The 13,535-nt window shown below is 44.6% G+C and overlaps 1 protein-coding gene across 4 annotated transcripts in view; it reads right to left on the bottom strand.

Annotated features, from left to right (window-relative positions):
* The window catches only part of LOC141265406 (uncharacterized), a 124,645-nt gene that overhangs the window by 68,686 nt on the left and 42,424 nt on the right, over nucleotides 1-13,535 (bottom strand). For all 4 annotated transcript variants that reach the window (XM_073678462.1, XM_073678459.1, XM_073678461.1 and 1 more), the window contains exon 7: nucleotides 5,845-5,967. In XM_073678462.1, the coding sequence (XP_073534563.1) occupies nucleotides 5,845-5,967 (123 nt within the window). The remainder of the gene's footprint in view (nucleotides 1-5,844; nucleotides 5,968-13,535) is intronic.

Consider the following 13,535-nt stretch of genomic DNA (forward strand, 5'->3'; position numbering starts at 1 on the left):
CATCAGGTTGGCATACACGAGTAGTCCAAGTCCGATATTAATTTAGTAGTCCATGAATGTGTGGTACAGTCTGAAGCATTCTTTAATACACAGGCCAGGTTTGCTGAAGCAGGTGTCGCATTGATAAGTGGTGTCCTTGCTTATCCCCCTTCTGTAACACACTCTACATCTCTATTGCAGCCTTCCTTTTTTTGTGCTTAAGGGACCTCACCAGGGAAATGATTGCCTGGTACGATATGAGCACCTTCAGTTGCAGAAGTACTGTGGCCCGCTCCTTACTGATCTCCAAAGATTAGGGCCTTTGTAGACCTGTGTAGAGGTACCTAGTATAGAGAAAGAAAAGGACATCCCTCTGGTCTTGGACCATCAGCATGTTGTTGCTACACTGGGCTCTGTTCTCACCCTTTCTGAGCAGCTAACCAATTAGCATTTTAGGAAGGCCTCTCTGATTTTTGTAGACAGTAATGCAGGGTGTGGTAGCTCGCGCAGAGAGGGACTTGAATAGTGGGATGCTGGTATAAAAGTTATTTACGCAGACATTATAAACTTGACAAAGCAGTGGGTGCACCAAATCCCACACAATTTTCTCACTCACTCCCAGGACAGGGGGACATTCAGGGGGTCCAATCCGGGTGTCCTTCCCTTCATAAACCCTTTACTTGTGGGTGTACCCTGAGGTACTCTTACAAAGTTTGTATAGCTTAATTCCGTACCTGGCCCTTTTACTAGAAAGGTATTGCCAGAATTTAAGCCTCCCCTTGAAATGGATTAGGGACTCATCCACGCAGATGTCCCTTTGGGGCACATACACCTCAGAAAACTTGATGCTAAAGTGGTCAATGACCGGTCGAACTTTGAAAAGACGGTCAACGTTGAAGTCACCTCAGGGAGGAAACCGTGTATTATCATTGCAACGCAAACATTTTTGGATGGCTTCAAAAAGTTTACGGGCCATGCGCAACACTGGAGTGTTGTACAAAACATTAACACTCCAATATTGCCGAAGTTCTGGCTTATTCATTATGTGAAAAACCATGCCCCAAAATGTCATCATTTCTACTAAGGAGTCCAGTTAGAAAATGATGGGCGGTTTTGTGCCACTAATTGCTGGCCGTACAAATTTGTTTGGGCCACCATGAGGTTTACAAAATCCTCAGAGAAAAAGACTTTGAAAAAGTCTACTTCTGTGAGGCTGTTGGTGTCAAACTTGATTCCTGATTGCGCCACAAAATCAGGAATCAGTGGCTCATAATCTTCTGGGGGTGAGGTCCATACGGGGTCAATAACGGTGGGAGCTGGTTTAGTTTCTGTCCTGGAGTGTCTGTGTGGCAGTTCAGCATCACAGGAGGAGGAGGAAGAAAAATAAAGGAAGGTGGGATCCTCTCCCTCACGATCAGTGTCGGAGGCAAGGAAGGCATATGCCTCCTCCGCTGATTACAGTGTTTGGAATGAGCGGGACCTTTTTTTTACGTATTTGGTGTTTGTGCGAGTACTAAGTTTTATTCAGGTGCGTGTGTGTGCGGTGTAAACTTATTTTTATTTAGAAAAGAAGAATCTAGAAAGAAAAATTATAATAAAATAGCAACAACCTGAGGTTGATCACTGATGGGCGGCTGTGATCAGCGCTCGATGGCTGTAGGACGGACGCACGGATTATACTTTTTTTTTTTCCCCAGAGCTCACACTAACCAACTCAATTAAGTAAAAACACTGTAGACTATGATTACTACAGTATATATTTTTACTGTCTCTAATCTAGTCCAATCAACTAACCTAAATGATTTTTTACTCTTTTTTTTTGGTGAAAAAAGAAAACAACCGGAGGTCGGTCAGTGATGTTAGTCACTGACTAGTGCTCGACGGCTGTAGGACTCACACACTGATGTGGTGCCAAAAAAAAAAAAGTCCTTGCCAAATGCGAGCGCGGGTGCTAATCAGTGGTGTGCGCCTGATCAATGGCTCGGCGGCCGTAGGACACATACATGGAGTGGTGCAGAGGGAGGAAGGGGGAATAGTGAGTGAAAAAATAAAAGGAAGTTATGGAAAACAGCGAGTACGAGTGTGGATCAGTGACTCTAGTCACTGATCAACGCTCGGCGGCTGCAGGAAGCATAGAAAAAAAAATTGCCAAAATTAACGCGCTCAAGTACTTATTAGCGATCAACGGCAGAAGGGAGGGTGAGAATTAGGAAAGATTAGGCACTCTTATTCAGCTGATCCGGTAAGGCGCGTCTCCAGTCGCAAGCGCCGCCATTTTCCTGAGCCAGGAAGCGGAGTTACTACGTGTGCAGGAAATCTGTCCCAATCTGGTGTAGCGTCTAGTTCTGGTGTTGTGGGATGTGCGAGGATACAGGACGCCATGTACTTCACCAAATTCTCTGCCCAGGCAAGATGGGACGCCATCATCCCTGGGAGCCAAGCAACGCAGGACGCTTCTTTGTTTGGCAATGAGCAATGGAGGGATTTTGTCCAGCCTGTGGTTGAAGCTAACAGGAAGGGGCTGTCTGGGGATGATTGGGAAGGGGTCAACACCTGATCTTTAGGCCAGCTATATTATTCTGCTCCCTGTTCAGTCCTTTGTTGTTTACTGCAGTTTCGATGTGCTTTGTGGTGTTAGCATTAGATTTTGCCATTTTAGCACGGTTTTCTCATTTTCCTTTAAGTTACGCTTTCTGGGGTTCCAGCAGAGGTACTCACCTGGTCCTAGACTGAGCACCAGCCACATCACCACATGGCAGCAGTACAGCGACAGTGGGCCTGGGAAGGGCTCTGCCAAAAGTCCCCCTTCCATTTAATGGGAGCAGGGTTTAGAGTATTACCGGCCCTCAAGGGCTCTCCTAGATGGGCAGCTTGCACCAAGTGCGTCTGTGGCTGCATCTTCGCTGGTTTGGTGCCAGTCTTTTGGCTCCGTCTTAGAAACACAACACTTACAGTACCAATCGTAGGCTGGGCAACAATGTTTCAGGCAATCGGATTGCCTGAAACACTGAGATACGCTGTTATCGTAGTTGCAGGGGAACGTCACCACCCCCCCCCCTCCAGGACCACGACTTGATGTGCCCTGCTGCAAGTTGGCGCAGACACTTTAACCCCTTTACAGCTCCGGTGCTGAGCCCACACTGAACCGGGCACATGTCAGCTGATTTATACAGCTGACATGTGCCCGCAACAGCCGCGGGTGGAATCGCGATCCACCCACGGCTGTTAACATGTTAAATGCCGCTGTCAATCTCTGCCATAAGCGCGTCACTTACCCCGCCCATCGGTGACCCCATCACGTGATCGCGGGTCACTGAATGGGTGGGCATGACAACCCTGGGTCTGCAGCAGACCCAAGTTGTTGTCATGTAATGATCGCTATGAGCGCCACCTAGTGGACGTCGCTCATAGCACAGGAGCATTTCTGCTACATAGAGGTGATCTGCTCATCACCTCTATGTAGCAGTGGCGATCGGACAGTAGCTGCATCTAGTCTCCTATGGAGACTATAGAAGCAAGCAAGAAGTGTAAAAAAATGTTTTTAAAAATATAAAAAAAATATATAAAAGTTTAAAATCACCCCCCTTTCGCCCCATTCAAAATAAAAATTCTAAAAAAAAAAACCCACATACACATTTGGTATCGCCGCGTTCAGAATAGCCCGAACTATCAATATCAAAAAAAAATTAATCCGATCGGTAAATGGCGTAAAGAGAAAAAAATTCTAAATGCCAGAATTACAGGTTTTTTTTTGGTCCCCGCAACATTGCAATAAAAGGCGATAAAAACATCGGATCTACCCCAAAATAGTATCAATAAAAACTTCAGCTCGGCGTGCAAAAAATAGGCCCTCACCCGGCCCCAGATTCAGAAAAATTGAGACGCTATGGGTCTTGGAAAATGGTGCCACATCTGTGGTATTGCACTTTTTTTTGCAATTTCAATGCACTTGAAATTTTTTTCCCGTTTTCCCGTGCACAAGATGGTAAAACCAGTAATGTCGTTCAAAAGTACAACTCGTCACGCAAAAAATAAGCCCTCACACGGCCATATTGACCAAAAAATAAAAACGCTATGGCTCTGGGAACAAAAAACTAAAGTGCAAAAACTGAAAATCCTAGGGTCCTTAAGGGGTTAATGCGATCACCACAACTGTGGTCGTGGTGCCGCATCAAAGATATGACGTATCCATATGTCCAAAGTCGGTAAGTACTAGCCAACTTGGACGTATGGACACGTCCAAGGTCGTAGAAGGGTTAAGTTTGTTTCCATTTGAAAAGGTTCTTTGTTATATTTGATAAGTAAAAACGTACTCAATTGTAGACTTTTTTTATATAAATATCAAGGTTGGCCCACGACTTTGTACCAAGTTTTTAATTTTGGCCCTTCATGTATTTGATATCTCTGATCTAGTATGAGCACCACATGCAGAAATACACAATCCTATATGCCTTGGCTGCTATCAAATGTGTTATTAATGATTGTTAGAGGGACCTTTTGCCACGCTGAATGCACATGGGCACGCAGAGCATCCATGTCCACAGTTCTCTGACCGCTGCAGTTTGGTGTTGAGACCATGTGGGAAACAACATGATGAGCCCTTTACGTGGAAAAGTGAAAGTTTCCCAGAAGCCACTTTTTTTGGAACGACAACGCCAGTGTCACGTATAATAGATAGTCGCTCTGGATCTGGCTGTAGAAGGTCACTGTGCTAGGCATTACAGACGCCTTCTTAATCCTCCTTCCTTTAGAACCCAGCGGCAACCTCCCTCCTGCTGCAGATTGACACACCCTTGCCTAGGAGTTAAAAACACTGTTTGCTCCAGGGAATTGCCGGTGATACTTCTATGTACAGGCTTGGAGCTCTAGCAGTTGGCTAGCTTATTCTCTGGTGCCTTTGCAGGACAGTTGCCATTACTCCTCTGGTGTCTACCTTGTTGTCTTTAGTTTGTAGTGGGGCCTGACTAGTGCTCACTCCTCCCCCTCCCTATCTAGGGCCAAGCTCTAGGGACATCCAGGGCTTAGGTTCCTGCTCAGTGATAGGTGTGGAACATATATAGGGATGGTAGGGTAGGCAGGGTGATATTAGATCTGCCTAGGGATCTCCACTCCCCCTTTCCATAGTGTTTGGGCTTCCTCCCCCTCTTCCCTTTGTGTTGCACTTAGTCTTTCCGATACCTTGCGTTACAGCCAGGTCACATGTTGCTCGTTTTATGGAGAGTAGCCTGCGTGGCCTAATTGTGTGTCAGCAATTGTATAAAAAAGCTGCCAGTTGCAGATCTTGACGATTTGCCCAAGTGAATTAAGAGTGACAAATTATTCCTCAGACAATCATTAATAAACCTCATTGATAGCATGCCAAGGTCTGGAAGTGCTCATGTTCAATTCTAAATAAATAGAGATGTTTTGAAAACGTGGTTTTCATTTTTATTCATTTACATGTCTATCAATCCTGTGATTTTCCTTCTTGGTATTACAATTTCATTGAAGAGTGAAGAATCTCAAATTGTAATGTAAAAAAGCAACGAAAATGCAGGTCAAATCAACACAGGCTTTTTAATTTGGAGAGGGAAAAAAAGCAGTATGTGTATTTACTTTTCATTATTCTCTACTCATTCCAGAAAATACCAAGCTAAACTTTACTTTTTTTTTTTTTTAACAAGAAATACGCAAAAGATACAAAGAAAAAAGCAGCATGTGAACATACGTTGAAATAAATTTTATTCAAATACAAAGCTGAAAAACAGTCTAAGAGGTCTAATTTATACAAAATTTTATAACTGAATTAATAATTCCTGGTAAAAACTTATGTTTCCATGGTTATTGCTGCATTTTACTTAAAATTGATTAAATGCAAAAACTTACATTTATTTTTTGTCTTCCAAATTCCTTTTCAACCTTAATGCAGATTTCTTTTAATTTTCCAATTTTTTTTGGACCTGTCGGTATATATGGTCCAAAGGTATCAAGCTTAGGATGGTGTTTACACTACAAAATTATAAAAAGTAAAGAAAATTTAATAGCAATATACACAGAAGTATAGAATGATATTTACAATACAAAGAAAATAAAAAGGTATACACACCACATTAGCCATTTTTAACAGGCCTTACAGGAAAAAAAAACAGTATTGAAAATATTTCTATTATTGAGAGAAATCAAGGCTTACTTGCAATTTTCTTTCATATACAATGGTACAATAAGCAAAAAAAATTGTCATTACAAAATATATTAGCAGACCTATGCGTCTCTGTGGCAATAGACAAAAAAAAGCAAAAAAGAAAAAAACATTTTTGTTATCTGATCGGGAACGAGTTTACTTTGGATAATCTCTCATTGTAAACTGACTGCTGATTGTCCAATGAACGAACAAAACACTTGTCTGTCGGGTGAAATGATCTTAAGGCTTAAAAGATCATCGATCTCAGCAGCACATGCGCACTGAACAATCAATTATGCTGCGCTCATATCATGTTGTCTGCCAGTGTGAAAATATTAAACAGCCACCGGTTAACAAATATGTACCGATCGGCAGTCATTTAATGCTGCAGATCACATACCGTAAACAGATCAAAGTTACTTTTGAAATTTATATCCATTGGAGCAGGAGGAAAAAAAAAAAAAGTCTAAATAGAAAAAAATATATGTGAAGCATAACATGAATTAAATTATACACCAGATATTCTCTGTAAGACATTTGGCTCAATGTCAAGATGGCAACTAGTACTTTACACTCATTGAGGCAATTTATCTGTGTTTTATAACCATGAATTCTTAAAATAAAAGATCAAGAAGTCCAGAATTGATAAATGCTGGTCATGCCCATCAGTCCACATATATACTAGACCTAATAGACCAAGACTCTGCATGATCCAGATTTTATTTATTTATTTATTTTACTCACTTCTATAGCACCAGTAATTCCACAGCGCTTTACAGACATTATGGGCACTGTCCCCATTGAGGCTCACAATCTAAATAGGACATAAACATTTGAGTTAATGAGGACACAGGGGGTGATGAGATGTGCAATTGATGATCTTCCAAACTGCTTATGAGAACTAGCTATTGAACCCGTTCTACGCCCAGGTGGCAAGCATTTTTATTGGTATATGGTCCCCAATCCCGGTAGGCATGGTACCCCTCATCCCCAAACCTGGTAGGCATGGCACCCCTCATCCCTATCCTGGTACACATGGTACCCCTCCTCCCTATCCTGGTACACATGGTACCCCTCATTCCTATCTTGGTACACATGGTACCCTTCATCCCTATCCTGGTACACATGGTACCCTTCATCCCTATCCTGGTATGCATGGCACCCTTTACCCCCAATCCGGGCATGCATGGTCGCCTCACCCCCCAATCCTGGTATGCATGGTCGCCTCACCCCCCAATAATGGTACCCCTCATTCTGGTATGCATGGTCCCCTCACCCCCCCCAATCCTGGTATGTGTGGTACCCCTCATCCCCCAATCCTGATATGAATGGTCCCCTCACCCCACAATCCTGGTATGTGTGGTACCCCCCATCTCCCCAATCTTGGTATGTGTGGCCCCCTCATCCCTTTCAAGCTGTACACAAATAAAAAAAAATAAATAAACAGTTATACTCACCTTTCTTCTCTGTGCTCCAGCGCTGCTGTGTCCTGTTCTGCCGGAGGCCGGGGGAGGAGTGCGGTGCCGGAGCACTGCGCTGTCCAGCACAATTTTGCTGAAAACACACTGCAAATGTATCTTCAGTAAAATGGCGCCGGATAGCGCTATGCGCATGCGCCGATCCGACGCCTCACTCCTGCCCCGGTCTCCGGCGAAGAGAGGCGCCGTGGCAACGCTCCTCCCGGTCAGGTAAGTATGGCGCAGGAGATCACGGTATGTGTACGCATACCACGATCTCCGGCGCCATACACTCCTCTTACCTGTAACGGCTGGATGCGGTCTTCTGTCTGAAGCCAGACTGCGCGTCACGCATGTGCAGTCTATAAAGGCTTCAGACAGAGACACGCATCCCCAGATACATTATAGATGCAAGTCATTGAAACAAAGCAATTTGTTTTTTATGCATACTGTAGCTCTATTAATGTAAAATGCTGCTTTTTTTCTTTATCCAAATGAGGCAGAATTGATTTGGATATGAACAAAGCACTTCCCAGCTTCTGCATCCCTTAGATCTATTCCATGCTAACATGACCATCTTCTGCTCGACTACACAGCAGTGAGCCATCAGAAAAGCAGAAGGTTGCACTACGCTTGGAATAAGTGGGGAACATGGCGAGTAAAAAGCGCTGACGTATTATTTTTAATATAGTTTTAAAAAATCCTCTGCTAAATAAGACACATGCATTATGAAAGGTAAGAGGGGTGAAAAGTTCCTGTAACCTCTCTTTGAAGTCACTGGAGACTGCAGATGGAGAGAGCTGGCAGGATTTGGTTGTGTTCTTTTATCCTGATGATATCATTTGCAGCTTCCTCCGCCCTGCTTACAGACACACAGGACCAGAAAACAAAGCTTTTTATGGTGCTCGTGATAGAAAACATTCAAACATCTGCACACACAGAATATCTCCAGAGCACCCATGTCAAACTCTGGCCTGCAGGCCAAATCTGGCCCATAGGGTTATTACATTTGGCCAGCAACGCAGAGGACCATGTGGGGCCCATTATAATGTATGGCGATCACAGTTGAGGTATCATACTGTGATAGGTCACCATACTTTGCTTGGGGGGGGAGGTGGGGAGGAAGAAGTACAGTAGGGTCATCATACCGTGTGTGGGGATGGTGCTGTGGAGAAATTCACTTTGGTGGTATCATACTGTGTGTTTAGGGATCAATTTGGTTGGCATCATATTTTATAATCGGTATTTATTAATTAAAAAAAATTTATCCTTTGTTATTACATATTTAAAATTAGGCCATTCACCCATAAGCTTTTTACTGCTCTTACATAAAATTATACTATTCCAGTATGCCCCATTTGGGGTTATGTGCTAATTTTATTCAAAGAATTATTAATTAAAATGTACTTTGCCAAATACAAATGCAATCATTATATTTGATTGTAAGAAAAAACTCAATTGTAGACATTTTTTTACATAAATATCAAAAAGGTTGCCCAGCGACTTTGTCCAAGTTTTTAATTTTGGCCCTGTGTATTTGAGTTTGACATCCCTGATCTAGAGGGACAAGAGCTTACACTCCTTGAAGTAGAATTACACAGTTTAACATAGGGGTAGTGAGTAAATTACATATGACTGGGAAGTGACAAAACCAATTAAAACTTCCTCTGAGGCCAGGTCAGCCTGTGGTGGCCAAATAGGAAAGATCTTTTCTGAGGTTCAGTGTTACGATACTGGCGTAGTACTGCTGGAAACCAGTGGCCGAAGGAGCACGAGCAGGAACAGCAAGCGGAAGTAGAAGTTCTTGTAGTTAGCAGAAGGAGTTGAAGGAAACAATCCGTAGATGAGCGAGAACAATCTAGGTAGGCCCCCTGATGAAGTACGGAAACACGCGTCGGGGCTGCCACACAATCTATTGGGTATGATTGCAATACTTTAATACTGGTTGCCTGGTTCATAACTGTTTGAACTATTTTGTAAATTGCCTCCTTTGGTTTACTGGTACAGCCCATTCTTTATATCACTATTGTACCTTGTTTTGAATTTTGAAGTTTGTAAGAGTATGGGCTGCTTTCTTATCAAAAATGTTACATCACTCCACCATGTGAGACTTGTGAAACTTTGTTCTTTTCCATGACAATTAAGTACTGTGAAGAGTGTTCTATTTGTAGCTTAACCCATGGATTGTGATGGTTTACAATCGCACCACCAGTGTCTTATCTCCCCTAACTGCCCTGCCTGTCCTATGTAATTTTGTACGTATTATGGTTTGGATCCTGTGTTTTTCTTATTGTATTAGTCTCCATCCATATTTACTTTGGGTTCTATAAACACTTTTTGTTCTTTTGAGTCTATTAATCTAGGCAGAATGTTCAGGAGCTTGGAGACTGGAAACTGGGCTAACAGCAGGACACAATACTCAAGCAATGAGTGAGAGATCCATGCGGCTTTAAGTAGGCACAAAAAAGAAACAAAATGGATCCCACAGGTTCAGAATCTGCCATCTTAGTAAAGGGCAATTGTAGAACACAATAGCAGCCTACAGTGGTAAGGAGTGGGAGTGCAGCACAATTAAGGTGAACAACAGCAGCCACTAGTAGTCAAACAGCAGAAGGACAACTGGAATTCAGACATCCAGTTACAAAAGTGATATGTTTTTACACACAGAGAATTGAAGAAGTCTCCTTTGTGTCACGCTGTCTCAGTATACTGGAGGTCAGGGGCCTAAGCTGACCCTAAGCTGGGGCCCTGACTAATCCCTCAACCTGGAGGTACTGTTAAAGGTACAGAGGTCCAGGCCGCCAGCGTAACCCCTACCTCCTGAGGATCCCTGTACCTAAGTAATCTAGTCCTGAGAAGGACCCCGATCACAACAAAAGGGGACAAGTAATAATATGCCCACACACAGTACTTAGACGAACGAGACAGTACAAGGGAAAAACCAAAACCACCTTGCATACAAAAACTACACAACTACAACAGAGGGAACACCAACGGGAAAGGAGATAAATGATAAAGCGAGGAAGGGAAGAAACACTCCAAATACACTTATCTCAGAAACTCCAAATACCACGATCCGCTCTGTTAGTCTGTATGAAATGCTTTCACCGACACTTCCCAAACAGACCAGCAGGCATTTGAAGGAGTCTCACTAAATCAACATTGATTGCAGCTGGGCGAGGCTGGACCTTGTCTAGCACAGAGAGAGAGAGAATTAACTCCCTCACTGCCGAAAACACAAAGCACCAAAAAGTCAGCTGCGAGAAGTCAGGCTGTGTAATCGTGACGATCTTCGTGGCGACACACCCGTGACAGTACCCCCCCTTCTACGAGGGGCCTCCGGACCCTCAGGGCCAGGTTTATCCGGGTGAGTCGTGTGGAAGGCCCGAACTAATCGGTCTGCGTTAATATCCGACGCAGGAACCCACATCCTCTCCTCAGGACCATACCCTTTCCAATGAACCAGGTACTGAAGGGACCGGCGATTAAAACGTGAATCGATGACCCTTGATACCTGGAACTCCAAGTTACCATTGACCACCACTGGAGGGGGAGGTAAAGGTGACGGTACCACCGGCGCCACATACCTCTTAAGCAACGATCTGTGGAACACGTTGTGAATTTTAAACGTAGGGGGGAGGTCAAGACGGAATGCCACCGGATTAATAATAGAACTGATTCTGTACGGCCCGATGAACCTGGGACCCAGTTTCCAGGAGGGAACCTTAAGTTTAATATTCCTGGTAGACAACCATACCCGATCGTTCACACTTAGGTCCGGACCAGACACTCTCCTCCTATCAGCCATACGTTTGTATCGGTTCCCCATAGTATTCAGATTCTTCAGCACCCCTCTCCATACTGAAGCGAGTGATGAGGAAAATCGTTCCTCCTCAGGAACCCCCGAAGAGCCCCCCCTACTGAAAGTACAAAACTGGGGGTGAAAACCATATGCCCCAAAAAACGGGGACTTACCAGTGGACTCGCTCCGCCTATTATTAAGAGCAAACTCTGCCAGAGGTAAGAAAGAAGCCCAGTCCTCCTGGTTCTCTGACACAAAACACCGGAGATATGTCTCCAAGCTCTGGTTCATACGTTCCGTCTGACCATTGGTCTGAGGGTGAAAAGCCGATGAGAATGACAAATGCATCCCCCGCCGTGCACAAAACGCCTTCCAGAACTTGGACACAAACTGAGACCCCCGATCAGACACCACATCGGAGGGTACCCCGTGAAGCCTCACAATCTCCCCAATGAACACCTGCGCAAGAGTTTTAGCATTCGGGAGAGCCGGAAGAGCGATAAAATGTGCCATCTTGCTGAACCTGTCCACTACAACGAGTATGACCGTTTTACCCGAAGACGGAGGGAGGTCCGTAATAAAGTCCATAGACAGATGAGTCCAAGGATGCTCCGGGATCTTCAAAGGTAAGAGGGCCCCAGACGGATGGGTATGTGAGGTCTTAGAGCGCGCACAAACCCCACAGGACGCGACAAAAGTTACCACCTCCTTATGTAAGTTAGGCCACCAAAACCGACGCGAGAGGAGATCCACAGTTGCTTTACTCCCCGGGTGTCCTGCCAAAACTGAGTTATGGTGTGCCTCGATCACCTTTTGTTGCAACTGATCTGGAACAAACAGTCTCCCCGGAGGTCCAACAGGGGCGTCCCCCTGAGCCTCCAAAACCTCCTCCTCCAGCTCAGAGCATACTGCCGAAACCACCACCCCCTCCTGAAGGATAGGAATCGGGTCGTCCGTATTCCCGGCCCCAGGGAAACTACGAGATAAGGCATCCGCCTTTACATTTTTTGACCCAGGACAATATGTAACGACAAAATTAAACCTGGTAAAAAACAATGACCACCTAGCTTGTCTGGGATTCAGACGTTTCGCGGACTCCAGATATAGCAAGTTCTTGTGATCGGTGATGACGGTGACCGGATGGACTGCCCCCTCCAAAAAATGGCGCCACTCCTCAAAAGCTAACTTAATGGCCAAGAGTTCCCTATTGCCGACATCGTAATTCCTCTCAGCGGACGACAATTTTTTAGAGAAAAAGGCGCACGGATGCCACTTACCAGGGGACGAACCCTGTGACAATACTGCTCCCACCCCTACCTCGGAAGCGTCTACCTCTACAATGAATGGCTGTGATGCATCAGGTTGAATGAGTATGGGTGCCGAGGCAAAACATTTTTTCAAGGAGGAGAATGCTTGACAAGCCTTGTCAGACCACCTAGAAAAATCCGTCCCCTTTTTAGTCATGTCTGTGAGAGGCTTAACCATGGACGAGAAATTACGAATGAACTTCCGGTAATAGTTAGCAAACCCCAGGAAACGTTGTAGTGCCTTAAGATTCTCTGGCCGATCCCACTCAAGAACTGCCCGCACTTTCCCAGGGTCCATACGAAAACCGGACGCTGAAACCAGGAAGCCTAAAAACTGGAGTTCCTGTACGGCGAACACACACTTTTCCCATTTGGCATACAGTTTATTATCCCGCAAGATCTGTAACACCTGCCTAACGTGCTCCTGATGAGACACCAGATCCGGCGAGTAAATTAAGATATCATCCAGATATATGACAACAAACTGTCCCACCAGGCGGCGAAAAATGTCATTAACAAAGTGTTGGAACACCGCCGGGGCATTAGTCAGACCGAATGGCATGACAAGGTTCTCATAATGCCCCTCCGGAGTGTTAAACGCCATCTTCCACTCATCCCCCTCCTTCATCCTAATCAGATTGTACGCCCCCCTGAGATCCAACTTAGAGAACCATTTGGCGCCCACGATCTGATTAAAGAGATCGGGAATAAGTGGGAGTGGATACGGATCTCGGACCGTAATCCGATTAAGTTCACGGAAATCCAGGCAAGGGCGTAGGCCTCCATCTTTCTTCTTAACAAAGAAGAACCCCGCAGCCACCGGTGAAGAT

Source organism: Phyllobates terribilis, unplaced genomic scaffold (genome assembly GCF_046119375.1).
Source record: "Phyllobates terribilis strain yellow unplaced genomic scaffold, ASM4611937v1 Scaffold_4__5_contigs__length_816908805, whole genome shotgun sequence".
In the NCBI taxonomy this organism is placed as follows: domain Eukaryota; kingdom Metazoa; phylum Chordata; class Amphibia; order Anura; family Dendrobatidae; genus Phyllobates; species Phyllobates terribilis.